Source organism: Panthera tigris, chromosome E3 (genome assembly GCF_018350195.1).
Source record: "Panthera tigris isolate Pti1 chromosome E3, P.tigris_Pti1_mat1.1, whole genome shotgun sequence".
NCBI classification, from domain to species: Eukaryota; Metazoa; Chordata; class Mammalia; order Carnivora; family Felidae; genus Panthera; species Panthera tigris.
In genome coordinates, this window is record NC_056675.1 from 26,244,965 (window position 1) to 26,258,617 (window position 13,653).

Below are 13,653 nucleotides of genomic sequence, written 5' to 3' on the forward strand. Positions count from 1 at the left end.
TGCTTGCTCTCTCCCTCTCAAAATAAAAACAAACAAAAACTACAAGCAAACGCAATAGTTGATAACATGGCAGGGTAAAACTGATTATGTGCTAGGAAAGCAGAACTTAAATGTTCTCATCAAATTAAAAAAAATGTAAATACGTAAAGTGATGGGTGTACTAACTCAATGGGGGGAATGGTTTCACAGGTGCATACAAGTACCAGGTCATTACGCTGACACTTTAAAAGTCTCACAATTTCCTCTGTCGATTTTATCTCATAAAGCTAAAGAAAAGGGGCGCCTGGGTGGCTCAGTTGGTTAAGCGTCTGACTCTTGGTTTCGGCTCAGGTCATGACCCCAGAGTTCTGGGTTCAGGTCCCACATCAGGCTCTGCATTTACGGTGCAGAGCCAGCCTGGCATTCTATCTCCCTCTCTCTCTCCTTCTCTCCCTCAAAATAAATGGATAAACTTAAAGAAAAGCTAAAGAAAAGGAAGTATAAGCAAAGGCAGACAGTCCCCCAGTGCAGAATAAAATAAGTCTAAAGGTTTACTAGATAACACTTTTTCAGGCCAATTCACCCCAAAGGGCCAATAAACAGATCAAAAGACACTCAGGCTCACTGAGAATCAAGGAAAGGCAAACAATCATCTTTCAGCCACCAAAATGGTGAAGTTACAATGACTGGTAATGTCCCAGCTGGCAAGGATGCAGGACAACAGACACTCTGAAGTTCTGCTGGGGGTGGTATAAATGGTGAAGCCTTTTTGGAGAATGATTTGGGAGTAGCCATCAAAACCTTAAACACACATTGCCTAGCCCAGCGTTTAACTCTTCTACGTGAGAAATCAGTGGTTTGCTTACAGAATTACATAAAAATAAATGAAAAAAAAAAAAAAAAGGATAATAAAGGGTGAAATTAAAATCAAGAATGAATTTTAAAATGCTTTAATAAAGAAAAGAAGAAACTTCCAAGATCCGCACTAGCCTCTCACAGAGGGGGGTGGGGGGGGTGGGGAGAGGAGGGCTCTGTAAGGGGGACCCTGTGGGTGTCTGGATCCTGAAAACTGTCGCAACGACAATGTGGGATCTGTGCCATTTAGAAACAAAAAAGTGAGGGCATCCTGGGAGGCTCAGTCAGTTAAGCAACCGACTTCGGCTCAGGTCATGATCTCACAGCTCTTGAGTTCAAGCCCCGCATCCAGCTCTGTGGTTATAGCTCGGAGCCTGGAGCCTGCTTCAGATTCTGTGTCTTCCTCTCTCTCTGCCCCACCCCCACTTATGCTCTGTCTCTCAAAATGAATAGATGTTAAAAAAAAAAAAAAATTTTTTTTTTTTAAACAAAAAGAAAAGCCGCCAGCCCTGCCCCCACAGGACTGACCACGAGCAGGGAGTGTTACCGGGGCTGCAGGGTCAGCCGTGGCCGCGAACATGGAGAGGGGGTCTGTCCCATCCAGCACACTGCTCAGTGGGTCCACTACAGAGCTGGAAGACGAGGAGGACGTGGAGGAAGTGCTGCCTTTCCGGCTCACTTTCTTGGTCTTGGACTCTGTGACCTGTGGGGAAAACCCGAGCAGGTAAAGCAGGAATCTCCTATGACCTTCCCCCAACACTCAATGCGTTTTCCCTCGTTCCCTTAGTTGAACTGACCATTGCTTTGTGGCAGGGACACTTACATTTTGTGACAAACTGAGAGGACTCAAAATCCCAGCTATGGAGGAAGGGATTAGAAGGTGGGATCGAACTGCACCCTGGTAGGGCCCTCTTACACAAAGCAGGTCCCCAGACAAGCAGCAGCCACATCACATGGAGCTCGTCAAAAAACACGGACTCTGGAGCTCCACCTTGGATCTACTGCATCGGAAGCTGCGACTTAACACGATCTCCTTCCTTTTCGAAGAACTTCGAATGCCACATCCTGCTGAGCACTGAGGGACAGGTGGGGTGTCAGGGTGTGAAGCCATGTTTTTGTTCCACTGGCCCCCAACTCTTTCTGACTTCAGATGACCAGATCAGGGGTGAACCCCTGAGCCAAGAAGATCCAACCAGTGTTTCTGCTGAAAATGCAGCACAAAATCCAGAAGGGCTGGCTGGGCTCCACTCTCCTCCTTAAACAAAGAAGCTCTGAAAACCCAGGGGCTGAGGGAAGTAATGGACACTCTGGGCATATCCACAGGAAGGCAGAGAAAACCCGTCTTCAGAGAGGACGGGATGTGATAGAATGAAAGAAAGGGCTGGATAAAAGAGAACTTGACCAGCCTTTGTCCTGGTTCTGGGAAAGGAGGGTCTGGTCCTTGGAGTGTCGGTCATTCACACGCCCCTCAGTCACACATGACTTGATGGTAACAAGACCAGCATGGGGGCTGGTCATGAGAAAGACCACTCCTGTGAGCACAGTCAGGGGGTATCAGCCTGACCTTAGGGGAGGGAGGCTGGAGATCAGGTCCAGTCATGTGGCCAAGGAATCACTGCGTCACGCTGTGTAATGAAACCCCAACACAAAGTGTGGACACACCAAAGCTCAGTGGAGCTTCCTGGCTGGTGGCTGCACCATGTGCCGGGAGGTGATACACCTGTTCCATAGGCAGAGGGCAGAGAGCTCTGTCTTCAGGACGTTCCTGGGCCTCACCTACCTGTCTCTTATTTGGCTGCTCATTTGTATCCTTCACATAAAACTGTAAACACGGGGCTTCTGAGTTGTCTGAGCTCTCCTAGCACATTATCAAGCCTGAGGGGAGGTCTGGATTTGCAGACAGTTGATCAGTGGGTGGCCTGGGGTCCCCCAAATCTGCAGTGGGTGTCTGAAGCAAGGACTGTCTTTTTGAAGAGCTTGCCCTAAACCTGTAGGGTCTGACACCAACCCCGGATGATCTGGCAAAGGGCCTCCTATTGGTACACAATTGTCATTTTGTCTGCCTGGCATCTGTCCCCCCTTCTCCCAGGCTTGGCAGTTGTTTTCTTTGGGAAAGTGGCCCTCCCCGACTCTCGGCTCCTACAGGCCTGGTTGGGGTGGAGGGGTTCTACCCCAACCCAGTCAGTCAGCACATTCCCTTCCCCGGGGCACCAGCCTGGGTCAGGGAGGGACACAGAACCAGAAAAGAGAAACTCCCTGCTCTCGTGTCACGAAAGCTGCAGGATGGAAGCCTGGAGCTGATGTGGCTGGTCTGTGTCCACAGGAGTGAGTTCTCAGATTGGAAACGACCCACTGGTGTCTCAGTCGTGACTCTACAAGCCCACAGGGCCTGGGGGGGAGGGGGAGGGCAGACACTCCAGCTGTGACCTCCTGCTTTATGCAATGGCCTCTGGGCATTCTAAGGTATGTGTCTGTCACCCTCACCCCCACCTGTGATGACAGCCACACAGCTTCTATTATCTGCTGGTGAACCAGTGCTAACCCAGAAGAGAGGGACCATCTATATCACTGGCCTGCTTTTCACTTTGCTTTTTAAATAACTCACACAGATGAAGACGCCATTCAGAACAGCATCTTGAGGACAGGCAAACTTAAGAAGGGGGTTCGCTTATACGCCCACATCAGGAGCAAAGGCATCACCCGCTCGTGACAACCTCGCAAATGTGAGCAAGGGCACAAGGAACATGACGGTGGGTGAGGTCAACGTCACGAAAACCAGGGCCTGGGAACAAAGTGGCCGATAGAAATGTGCAAAAGCAGCTCCGGCCGGCAAGTGGGAAAGACCCAGGAACCCGGCTTGTCATTTTGAGGAGTGAGAGGTTAGAGAGGTTAGAGAGGTTGAGAGGGCCTCGTGACAAAACTTACGGTTATGGGGGCGCCTGGGTGGCTCAGTCGGTTAAGCGGCCGACTTGGGCTCAGGTCATGATCTCATGGTCCGTGAGTTCAAGCCCTGCGTCGGGCTCTGTGCTGACAGCTCAGAGCCTGGAGCCTGTTTCAGATTCTGTGTCTCCCTCTCTCTGACCCTCCCCCATTCATGCTCTGTCTCTCTCTGTCTCAAAAATAAATAAACGTTAAAAAAAAATTTAAAAAAAAAAAAAAACAAAAAAAACTTACGGTTATGGGCTTCAGCGGGTGATAGTCCCCAAACTCCAGTGGCACAGCCTCCAGCCGGCAGGACGCAAACTCTGCCTTGTAGTTCCTCCCCCGGGAATGCCTGGCGGACAAATCCCAGACCGCCACCATCAGTTGAAGGAGATACAGAACACATTCAAACCATCTGCTCAGACCTTCTCAGGGCTACAGCGGCTCATGGCGCAACAGTATTTCTACCGAGCCCAAGAAACGCTGCAGAGAATTTTAACACTCAGTTTGAAGGTGCACAATGCCACCCAGGGATCCGGGACCCGTGAGGCCAGACGCCAGAACCAAGGGCACTGGATGAAGTGAGGTCAACTCTCCCCCACACACTGTTCTCCCCCCGACAGCCAGCGCCCAAGGAGGAGCTGAAGAGAGGGGCGTGCAGGGGGAGGGAGAAAGCCGGCCCTGCTCTCCCCACCAAGTTCACGAACGCTGTGGAGCCAGAGAAAGTAGCCGAGCGAGAAGTAGACAAAGAGCACCCGATTTCATGGGTCTTGTGAAGGGATCACGAGATAGACAAGGGGACAAAGTATCCACACTGAGTGGGAAGAAGAGCAATGTGAAAGGCCTCGGGGCGGAAGGGAAGGTCTCAGAACGGGCAGAGAAAAACGGGAAGAGGAATGGGCAGCAGCAGTATTTGAAGGGATGGCAGCTAAGATTCTTCCAAACTAGGGGCGCCTGCGGGGCTCAGTCGGTTGAGCTTCTGACACCTGGTTTTGGCTCAGGTCATGATCTCTCAGTTTGTGCGTTCGAGTACCGCATCAGGCTCTGAGCTAACAGTGTGGAGCCTGCTTGGGATTCTCTCTCTCTACCCACCCCCCCCCCGACCCTCCCTTGCTTGTACACATGCCTTCTCTCTCTCTAAGTAAATAAACTTTAAAAAAAAAAAAAAGAAAGAAAAAAAAATTTTTTTTTTATTTTTTAATATATGAAATTTACTGTCAAATTGGTTTCCATACAACACCCAGTGCTCATCCCAAAAGGTGCCCTCCTCAATACCCATCACCCACCCTGCCCTCCCTCTCACCCCCCATCAACCCTCAGTTTGTTCTCAGTTTTTAACAGTCTCTAATGCTTTGGCTCTCTCCCACTCTAACCTCTTTTTTTTTTTTTTTTTTCCTTCCCCTCCCCCATGGGTTTCTGTTATGTTTCTCAGGATCCACATAAGAGTGAAACCATATGGTATCTGTCTTTCTCTGTATGGCTTATTTCACTTAGCATCACACTCTCCAGTTCCATCCATGTTGCTACAAAAGGCCATATTTCATTTTTTCTCATTGCCACGTAGTATTCCATTGTGTATATAAACCACAATTTCTTTATCCATTCATCAGTTGATGGACATTTAGGCTCTTTCCATAATTTGGCTATTGTTGAGAGTGCCGCTATAAACATTGGGGTACAGGTGCCCCTATGCATCAGTACTCCTGTATCCCTTGGATAAATTCCTAGCAGTGCTATTGCTGGGTCATAGGGTAGGTCTATTTTTAATTTTCTGAGGAACCTCCATACTGTTTTCCAGAGCGGCTGCACCAATTTGCATTCCCACCAACAGTGCAAGAGGGTTCCCGTTTCTCCACATCCTCTCCAGCATCTATAGTCTCCTGATTTCTTCATTTTGGCCACTCTGACTGGCGTGAGGTGGTATCTGAGTGTGGTTTTGATTTGTATTTCCCTGATAAGGAGCGACGTTGAACATCTTTTCGTGTGCCTGTTGGCCATCCGGATGTCTTCTTTAGAGAAGTGTCTATTCATGTTTTCTGCCCATTTCTTCACTGGGTTATTTGTTTTTCGGGTGTGGAGTTTGATGAGCTCTTTATAGATTTTGGATACTAGCCCTTTGTCCGATGTGTCATTTGCAAATATCTTTTCCCATTCCGTTGGTTGCCTTTTAGTTTTGTTGGTTGTTTCCTTTGCTGTGCAGAAGCTTTTTATCTTCATAAGGTCCCAGTAATTCACTTTTGCTTTTAATTCCCTTGCCTTTGGGGATGTGCCGAGTAAGAGATTGCTACGGCTGAGGTCAGAGAGGTCTTTTCCTGCTTTCTCCTCTAAGGTTTTGATGGTTTCCTGTCTCACATTCAGGTCCTTTATCCATTTTGAGTTTATTTTTGTGAATGGTGTGAGAAAGTGGTCTAGTTTCAGCCTTCTGCATGTTGCTGTCCAGTTCTCCCAGCACCATTTGTTAAAGAGACTGTCTTTTTTCCATTGGATGTTCTTTCCTGCTTTGTCAAAGATGAGTTGGCCATACGTTTGTGGGTCTAGTTCTGGGGTTTCTATTCTATTCCATTGGTCTATGTGTCTGTTTTTATGCCAATACCATGCTGTCTTGATGATGACAGCTTTGTAGTAGAGGCTAAAGTCTGGGATTGTGATGCCTCCTGCTTTGGTCTTCTTCTTCAAAATTACTTTGGCTATTCGGGGCCTTTTGTGGTTCCATATGAATTTTAGGATTGCTTGTTCTAGTTTCGAGAAGAATGCTGGTGCAATTTTGATTGGGATTGCATTGAATGTGTAGATAGCTTTGGGTAGTATTGACATTTTGACAATATTTATTCTTCCAATCCATGAGCAGGGAATGTCTTTCCATTTCTTTATATCTTCTTCAATTACCTGCATAAGCTTTCTATAGTTTTCAGCATACAGATCTTTTACATCTTTGGTTAGATTTATTCCTAGGTATTTTATGCTTCTTGGTGCAATTGTGAATGGGATCAGTTTCTTCATTTGTCTTTCTGTTGCTTCATTGTTAGTGTATAAGAATGCAACTGATTTCTGCACGTTGATTTTGTATCCTGCAACTTTGCTGAATTCATGTATCAGTTCTAGCAGACTTTTGGTGGAGTCTATTGGATTTTCCATGTATAATATCATGTCATCTGCAAAAAGTGAAAGCTTGACTTCATCTTTGCCAATTTTGATGCCTTTGATTTCCTTTTGTTGTCTGATTGCTGATGCTAGAACTTCCAGCACTATATTAAACAGCAGCGGTGACAGTGGGCATCCCTGTCGTGTTCCTGATCTCAGGGAAAAAGCTCTCAGTTTTTCCCCGTTGAGGATGATGTTAGCTGTGGGCTTTTCATAAATGGCCTTTATGATCTTTAAGTATGTTCCTTCTATCCCGACTTTCTCAAGGGTTTTTATTAAGAAAGGGTGCTGGATTTTGTCAAAGGCCTTTTCTGCATCGATTGACAGGATCATATGGTTCTTCTCTTTTTTTTTGTTAATGTGATGTATCACGTTGATCGATTTGCGAATGTTGAACCAGCCCTGCATCCCAGGAATGAATCCCACTTGATCATGGTGAATAATTCTTTTTATATGCTGTTGAATTCGATTTGCTAGTATCTTATTAAGAATTTTTGCATCCATATTCATCAGGGATATTGGCCTGTAGTTCTCTTTTTTTTACTGGGTCTCTGTCTGGTTTAGGAATCAAAGTAATACTGGCTTCATAGAATGAGTCTGGAGGTTTTCCTTCCCTTTCTATTTCTTGGAATAGCTTGAGAAGGATAGGTATTATCTCTGCTTTAAATGTCTGGTAGAACTCCCCTGGGAAGCCATCTGGTCCTGGACTCTTATTTGTTGGGAGATTTTTGATAACCGATTCAATTTCTTCGCTGGTTATGGGTCTGTTCAAGCTTTCTATTTCCTCCTGATTGAGTTTTGGAAGAGTGTGGGTGTTTAGAAATTTGTCCATTTCTTCCAGGTTGTCCAATTTGCTGGCATATAATTTTTCATAGTATTCCCTGATAATTGTTTGTATCTCTGAGGGATTGGTTGTAATCATTCCATTTTCATTCATGATTTTATCTATTTGGGTCATCTCCCTTTTCTTTTTGAGAAGCCTGGCTAGAGGTTTGTCAATTTTGTTTATTTTTTCAAAAAACCAACTCTTGGTTTCGTTGATCTGCTCTACAGTTTTTTTAGATTCTATATTGTTTATTTCTGCTCTGATCTTTATTATTTCTCTTCTTCTGCTGGGTTTAGGCTGCCTTTGCTGTTCTGCTTCTATTTCCTTTAGGTGTGCTGTTAGATTTTGTATTTGGGATTTTTCTTGTTTCTTGAGATAGGCCTGGATTGCAATGTATTTTCCTCTCAGGACTGCCTTCGCTGCATCCCAAAGCGTTTGGATTGTTGTATTTTCATTTTCGTTTGTTTCCATATATGTTTTAATTTCTTCTCTAATTGCCTGGTTGACCCACTCATTCGTTAGTAGGGTGTTCTTTAACCTCCATGCTTTTGGAGGTTTTCCAGACTTTTTCCTGTGGTTGATTTCAAGCTTCATAGCATTGTGGTCTGAAAGTATGCATGGTATAATTTCAATTCTTGTAAACTTATGAAGGGCTGTTTTGTGACCCAGTATATGATCTATCTTGGAGAATGTTCCATGTGCACTCGAGAAGAAAGTATATTCTGTTGCTTTGGGATGCAGAGTTCTAAATATATCTGTCAAGTCCATCTGATCCAATGTATCATTCAGGGCCCTTGTTTCTTTATTCACTGTGTGTCTAGATGATCTATCCATTTCTGTAAGTGGGGTGTTAAAGTCCCCTGCAATGACCACATTCTTATCAATAAGGTTGCTTATGTTTATGAGTAATTGTTTTATATATCTGGGGGCTCGGGTATTTGGCGCCTAGACATTTATAATAGTTAGCTCTTCCTGGTGGATAGACCCTGTGATTATTATATAATGCCCTTCTTCATCTCTTGTTACAGCCTTTAATTTAAAGTCTAGTTTGTCTGATATAAGTATGGCTACTCCAGCTTTCTTTTGGCTTCCAGGAGCATGATAAATAGTTCTCCATCCCCTCACTCTCAATCTAAAGGTGTCCTCAGAACTAAAATGAGTCTCTTGTAGACAGCAAATAGATGGGTCTTGTTTGAAAAAAAATTTTTTTAAACCAAAATAGAATTGTTCCAAACTAAAGACCTCAAGCTATAGATTCAAGAAACACACATGCCCCAAGCAGGACCCACACAAAAAAGAAAACAAAAACCATACTTAGGGCCTTCATAGTAAAATGGCTAAAAATAGAGGATTTCTTAGAACGAATAAAGACACCTTATTTTCAAAGGGTGACGATTATATTACTGTCTCAGCAGAGAGGAGAGCCAGCAGACAAAGGGATTGTACCAGTGAAGTACCAAAGAAATTAACTGCCAGACAAAAACCCTGCACCTAGTGAAACGGTCCTTCAGTCATGACGGAAAGAGTTTCCCGTTAAAGAAAAACCAACAACAGCATGTACAGAACTACACTTTAAAAAAAAGCTACACGGATTGGAAGAATAAATATTGTCAAAATGTCAATACTACCCAAAGCTATCTACACATTCAATGCAATCCCAATCAAAATTGCACCAGCATTCTTCTCGAAGCTAGAACAAGCAATTCTAAAATTCATATGGAAACACAAAAGGCCCCGAATAGCCAAAGTAATTTTGAAGAAGAAGACCAAAGCAGGAGGCATCACAATCCCAGACTTTAGCCTCTACTACAAAGCTGTAATCATCAAGACAGCATGGTATTGGCACAAAAACAGACACATAGACCAATGGAATAGAATTGAAACCCCAGAACTAGACCCACAAACGTATGGCCAACTCATCTTTGACAAAGCAGGAAAGAATATCCAATGGAAAAAAAACAGTCTCTTTAACAAATGGTGCTGGGAGAACTGGACAGCAACATGCAGAAGATTGAAACTAGACCACTTTCTCACACCATTCACAAAAATAAACTCAAAATGGATAAAGGACCTGAATGTGAGACAGGAAACCATCAAAACCCTAGAGGAGAAAGCAGGAAAAGACCTCTCTGACCTCAGCCGTAGCAATTTCTTACTTGACACATCCCCAAAGGCAAGGGAATTAAAAGCAAAAGTGAACTACTGGGAGCTTATGAAAATAAAAAGCTTCTGCACAGCAAAGGAAACAACCAACAAAACTAAAAGGCAACCAACGGAATGGGAAAAGATATTTGCAAATGACATATCGGTCAAATCTATAAGGAGCTCACCAAACTCCACACCCGAAAAACAAAAATCCCAGTGAAGACATGGGCAGAAAACATGAATAGACACTTCTCTAAAGAAGACATCCAGATGGCCAACAGGTACATGAAAAGATGCTCAACGTCGCTCCTCATCAGGGAAATACAAATCAAAACCACACTCAGATATCACCTCACGCCAGTCAGAGTGGCCAAAATGAACAAATCAGGAGACTATAGATGCTGGAGAGGATGTGGAGAAATGGGAACCCTCTTGCACTGTTGGTGGGAATGCAAACTGGTGCAGCCACTGTGGAAAACAGTGTGGAGGTTCCTCAAAAAATTAAAAATAGACCTACCCTATGACCCAGCAATAGCACTCCTAGGAATTTACCCAAGGGATATAGGAGTATGGATGCATAGGGGCACTTGTACCCCAATGTTTATAGCAGCACTCTCAACAATAGCCAAATTATCGAAAGAGCCTAAATGTCCATCAACTGATGAATGGATAAAAAAATTGTGGTTTATATACACAATGGAGTACTACGTGGCAATGAGAAAGAATGAAATACGGCCCTTTGTAGCAACATGGATGGAACTGGAGAGTGTGATGCTAAGTGAAATAAGCCATACAGAGAAAGACAGATACCATATGGTTTCACTCTTATGTGGATCCTGAGAAACTTAACAGAAACCCATGGGGGAGGGGAAGGAAGAAAAAAAAAAGAGGTTAGAGTGGGAGACAGCCAAAGCATAAGAGACTCTTAAAAACTGAGAACAAACTGAGGGTTGATGGGGGGTGGGAGGGAGGGGAGGGTGGGTGATGGGTACTGAGGAGGGCACCTTTTGGGATGAGCACTGGGTGTTGTATGGAAACCAATTTGACAAGAAACTTCATATATTGAAAAAAATAAAAAATAAAAAATAAGAAGCACATTTAATTGTAGTGTGATTCTGAAAGTAGTAAAAAAAATAAAAATAAAAAAATAGAAAATAAAAACAAGCTACACAGAGAAACAAAATGATCCCAGCTGAAAACAAAAAACTATATACATAGTATATATGTGCATACACACTGTGTATACACGTATGTACATATGTATAGGCTATGCATACATTTCGAAGAGTAAAAAAAAAAAGGTAAAGTTGTGGATAAAGAGATTAGTGACCACAAAAAACAGTATCTTATAGTATTTAAAATATGTGTAGGGGGCACCTGGGTGGCTCAGGGGGTTAAGTGTCTGCGTCTAACTCTTGACTTCTGCTCAGGTCATGATCCCTGGGTTGTGGGATTGAGCCCCAAGTCGAGCCCCACACTAAGCCTGCTTCAGATTCTCTCTCTCTCTCCCTCTGCCCCTCTCCCCTGCTCTCTAAAATAAAAAAATAAATAAAATAAAACAGAGGTAGAATTAAAACTCAGGTCAACCAGCACAGAAGATGCACTATGGTATGAATGTTTGTCCCCACCCCCCCCCCAACCCCCCAAATTCACTGACTGAAATCCTAACCTCGCCTTTGGGAGGTGATGAGGTCTCAAGGGAGGAGCCGCATGATAACCGGGACCCCAGAGAGCCCCCGCCCCGTGAAGACACGCAGTGCAGGCACTGGGTGAAAAGCAGGAGGCGCCTCGCCTCACCGGGCTGGCCAGACGTCCAGCCTCCAGGAGAAACAAGTATTTTTTGTTGTAAGTTGCCGCATCTGTGTTTTTTCTTTTTCTTTTTCTTTTTTTTACAGCAGCAGCTCGAACGGACTAAGCCTCGGACTGAGAAGTGGGGCTGCTGCCTTAACAAATACCTAAAAACGAGGAAGCGGGTCTGGAACCGGAACGGGCACAGGCTGGAAGAGTTTTCCAAGACCGGCGAGAAAAGCCACCGCCCCGAGTGGACGGTCAGGGGCGATGACGGTGAGGGCTTGGAGAGCTGCAGAGAAAGCCTCAGCCCTCCTGGAGAAGACGCCAGGGGTCGCGAACAGAAGCTGGTGGAACAGACGGCCTAGGCCAGACCAGCGAGGCCGCAGATGGAAACGGGGACTGTGCTACTGGACACGGAGAGGCGATCCCAGTCAGGACGCGGCGTCCCGGACTGTGCTCACACCCTGGTGTCCTGTGGACGGCAGAACTTGAATGCGACGGAACGGGGTATTTGCAGGAGGACGTTTCTGGGCAAAGTGTTGCAGGGAGCAGCTTGACTGTTCTCCGGCTCATCAAAAGGGAAACAATTTAAAAACATGGAGAATTGGGGTGCCTGGATGGCTCAGTCAGTTGAGTGTCCAACTTCGGCCCAGGTCATGATCTCGGGGTTCGTGGGTTTGAGTCCCACATCAGGCTCTGTGCTGACAGCTTGGAGCCTGGAGCCTGCTTCTCATTCTGTGTCTCCCTCTCTCTCTCTCTCTCTGCCTCTCCCCCACTCACGTGTACGCGCTCTCTCTCTCTCAAAAATAAATATTAAAAAAAGCCTTAAAAACCCCGTGGAGAATTAGGTCTCAAAGAGCGTAAAGCTGATCCCCTTTGTTCATCGGCCTGAGCGTCCCCTGAATTCACCCTCTGCCCTACTCACAGCTGTGTGCCTTCACTAGTACTTAAGGAACCCCAAATCCAACTAACACCCTGCAGTCAGCCTTATGGGTGAGCCCACCCACCCAGAAACCTACTCAGTATGAGAGAACAGAGATCTCAGGTCATTTGACTTCTATCCCTTTCTAAATAAATATGGCTTTGTGAGCACGAAAGGAGGAAGGCCAGTCAACAATACAAATTCATCTCTACTTTTTATGTTTTATTTATTTTTTTAAAGAACTACTGCTTTCACCTCTTTTGGTGGGGGAGGGGGCAGAGAATCTCGAGCAGGCTCGACATTCAGCATGGAACCCAAAATGGGGCTCGATCCCACAACCCTGGGATCATGACCTGAGCTGAAATCAAGAGTTGAATGCTCAACCGACTGAGCCACCTAGGCACCCCACTACTTTTTATTTTTTTGGAAAGGAAAACCCCTATCACGATATATTGCCTGGTCTCTCTGGGTCACATTTACCAAGCATACCAGTCCTCCCCTTCCAAAAATATGAAATATTCTTCCTGACTCCCTTTAATTTTTTTTAAGGTTTTTTTTTTTTTTTGAGAGACAGAGAGCGACTGAGCATGAGCAGGGGAGGAGGAGAGAGGGAGAGAGAGAATCCCAAACAGGCTCCACCCTGTCAGTGCAGAGCCTGATGCAGGGCTTGAATTCACAATCTGTGAGATCATGACCTGAGCTGAAATAAAGAGTTGGACGCTTAACCAACTCAGTTCCCCCCAAGTACCTCCCGACTCCCTTTAATATGCTGCCAGCCAATCCCTGATTTATAAAATAAAGACCCCCCCCCCCAAGAATAAGGAAACTGGAATAACAGTCATCAGTGGCCATAAGGGAGTCTAAAAATCAAATTACACTTTTTCTCTCTTCAGATCATTCTTACCTTTATCAATAGAACTCTGAAAGGTTAATCTAGTGGAATGAGTAGAAATGTAACCGGACCTGAAATTCAGTTGCAAATGTTTTTCATCCCTGTAATAATCATTAACAAATCAATCCACAGCTGAGCAAGACTGTATCCCAAGAACAGGGTGACTGGATACACAGAATC

At 45.0% G+C, this 13,653-nt stretch overlaps 1 protein-coding gene across 5 annotated transcripts in view; it reads right to left on the minus strand.

Annotated features, from left to right (window-relative positions):
- Positions 1-13,653, minus strand: part of VPS35L (VPS35 endosomal protein sorting factor like) — a 122,056-nt gene that overhangs the window by 103,505 nt on the left and 4,898 nt on the right. For 2 of the 5 annotated variants that reach the window (XM_042972085.1, XM_042972086.1), the window contains 3 exons: positions 4,009-4,108; positions 1,751-1,909; positions 1,382-1,537 (listed from right to left, as the gene is read on the minus strand). In XM_042972085.1, the coding sequence (XP_042828019.1) occupies positions 1,382-1,414 (33 nt within the window). In that variant the 5' untranslated portion in view covers positions 1,415-1,537; positions 1,751-1,909; positions 4,009-4,108. The other 3 variants (XM_042972084.1, XM_007087303.3, XM_042972087.1) reach the window with 2 other exon arrangements.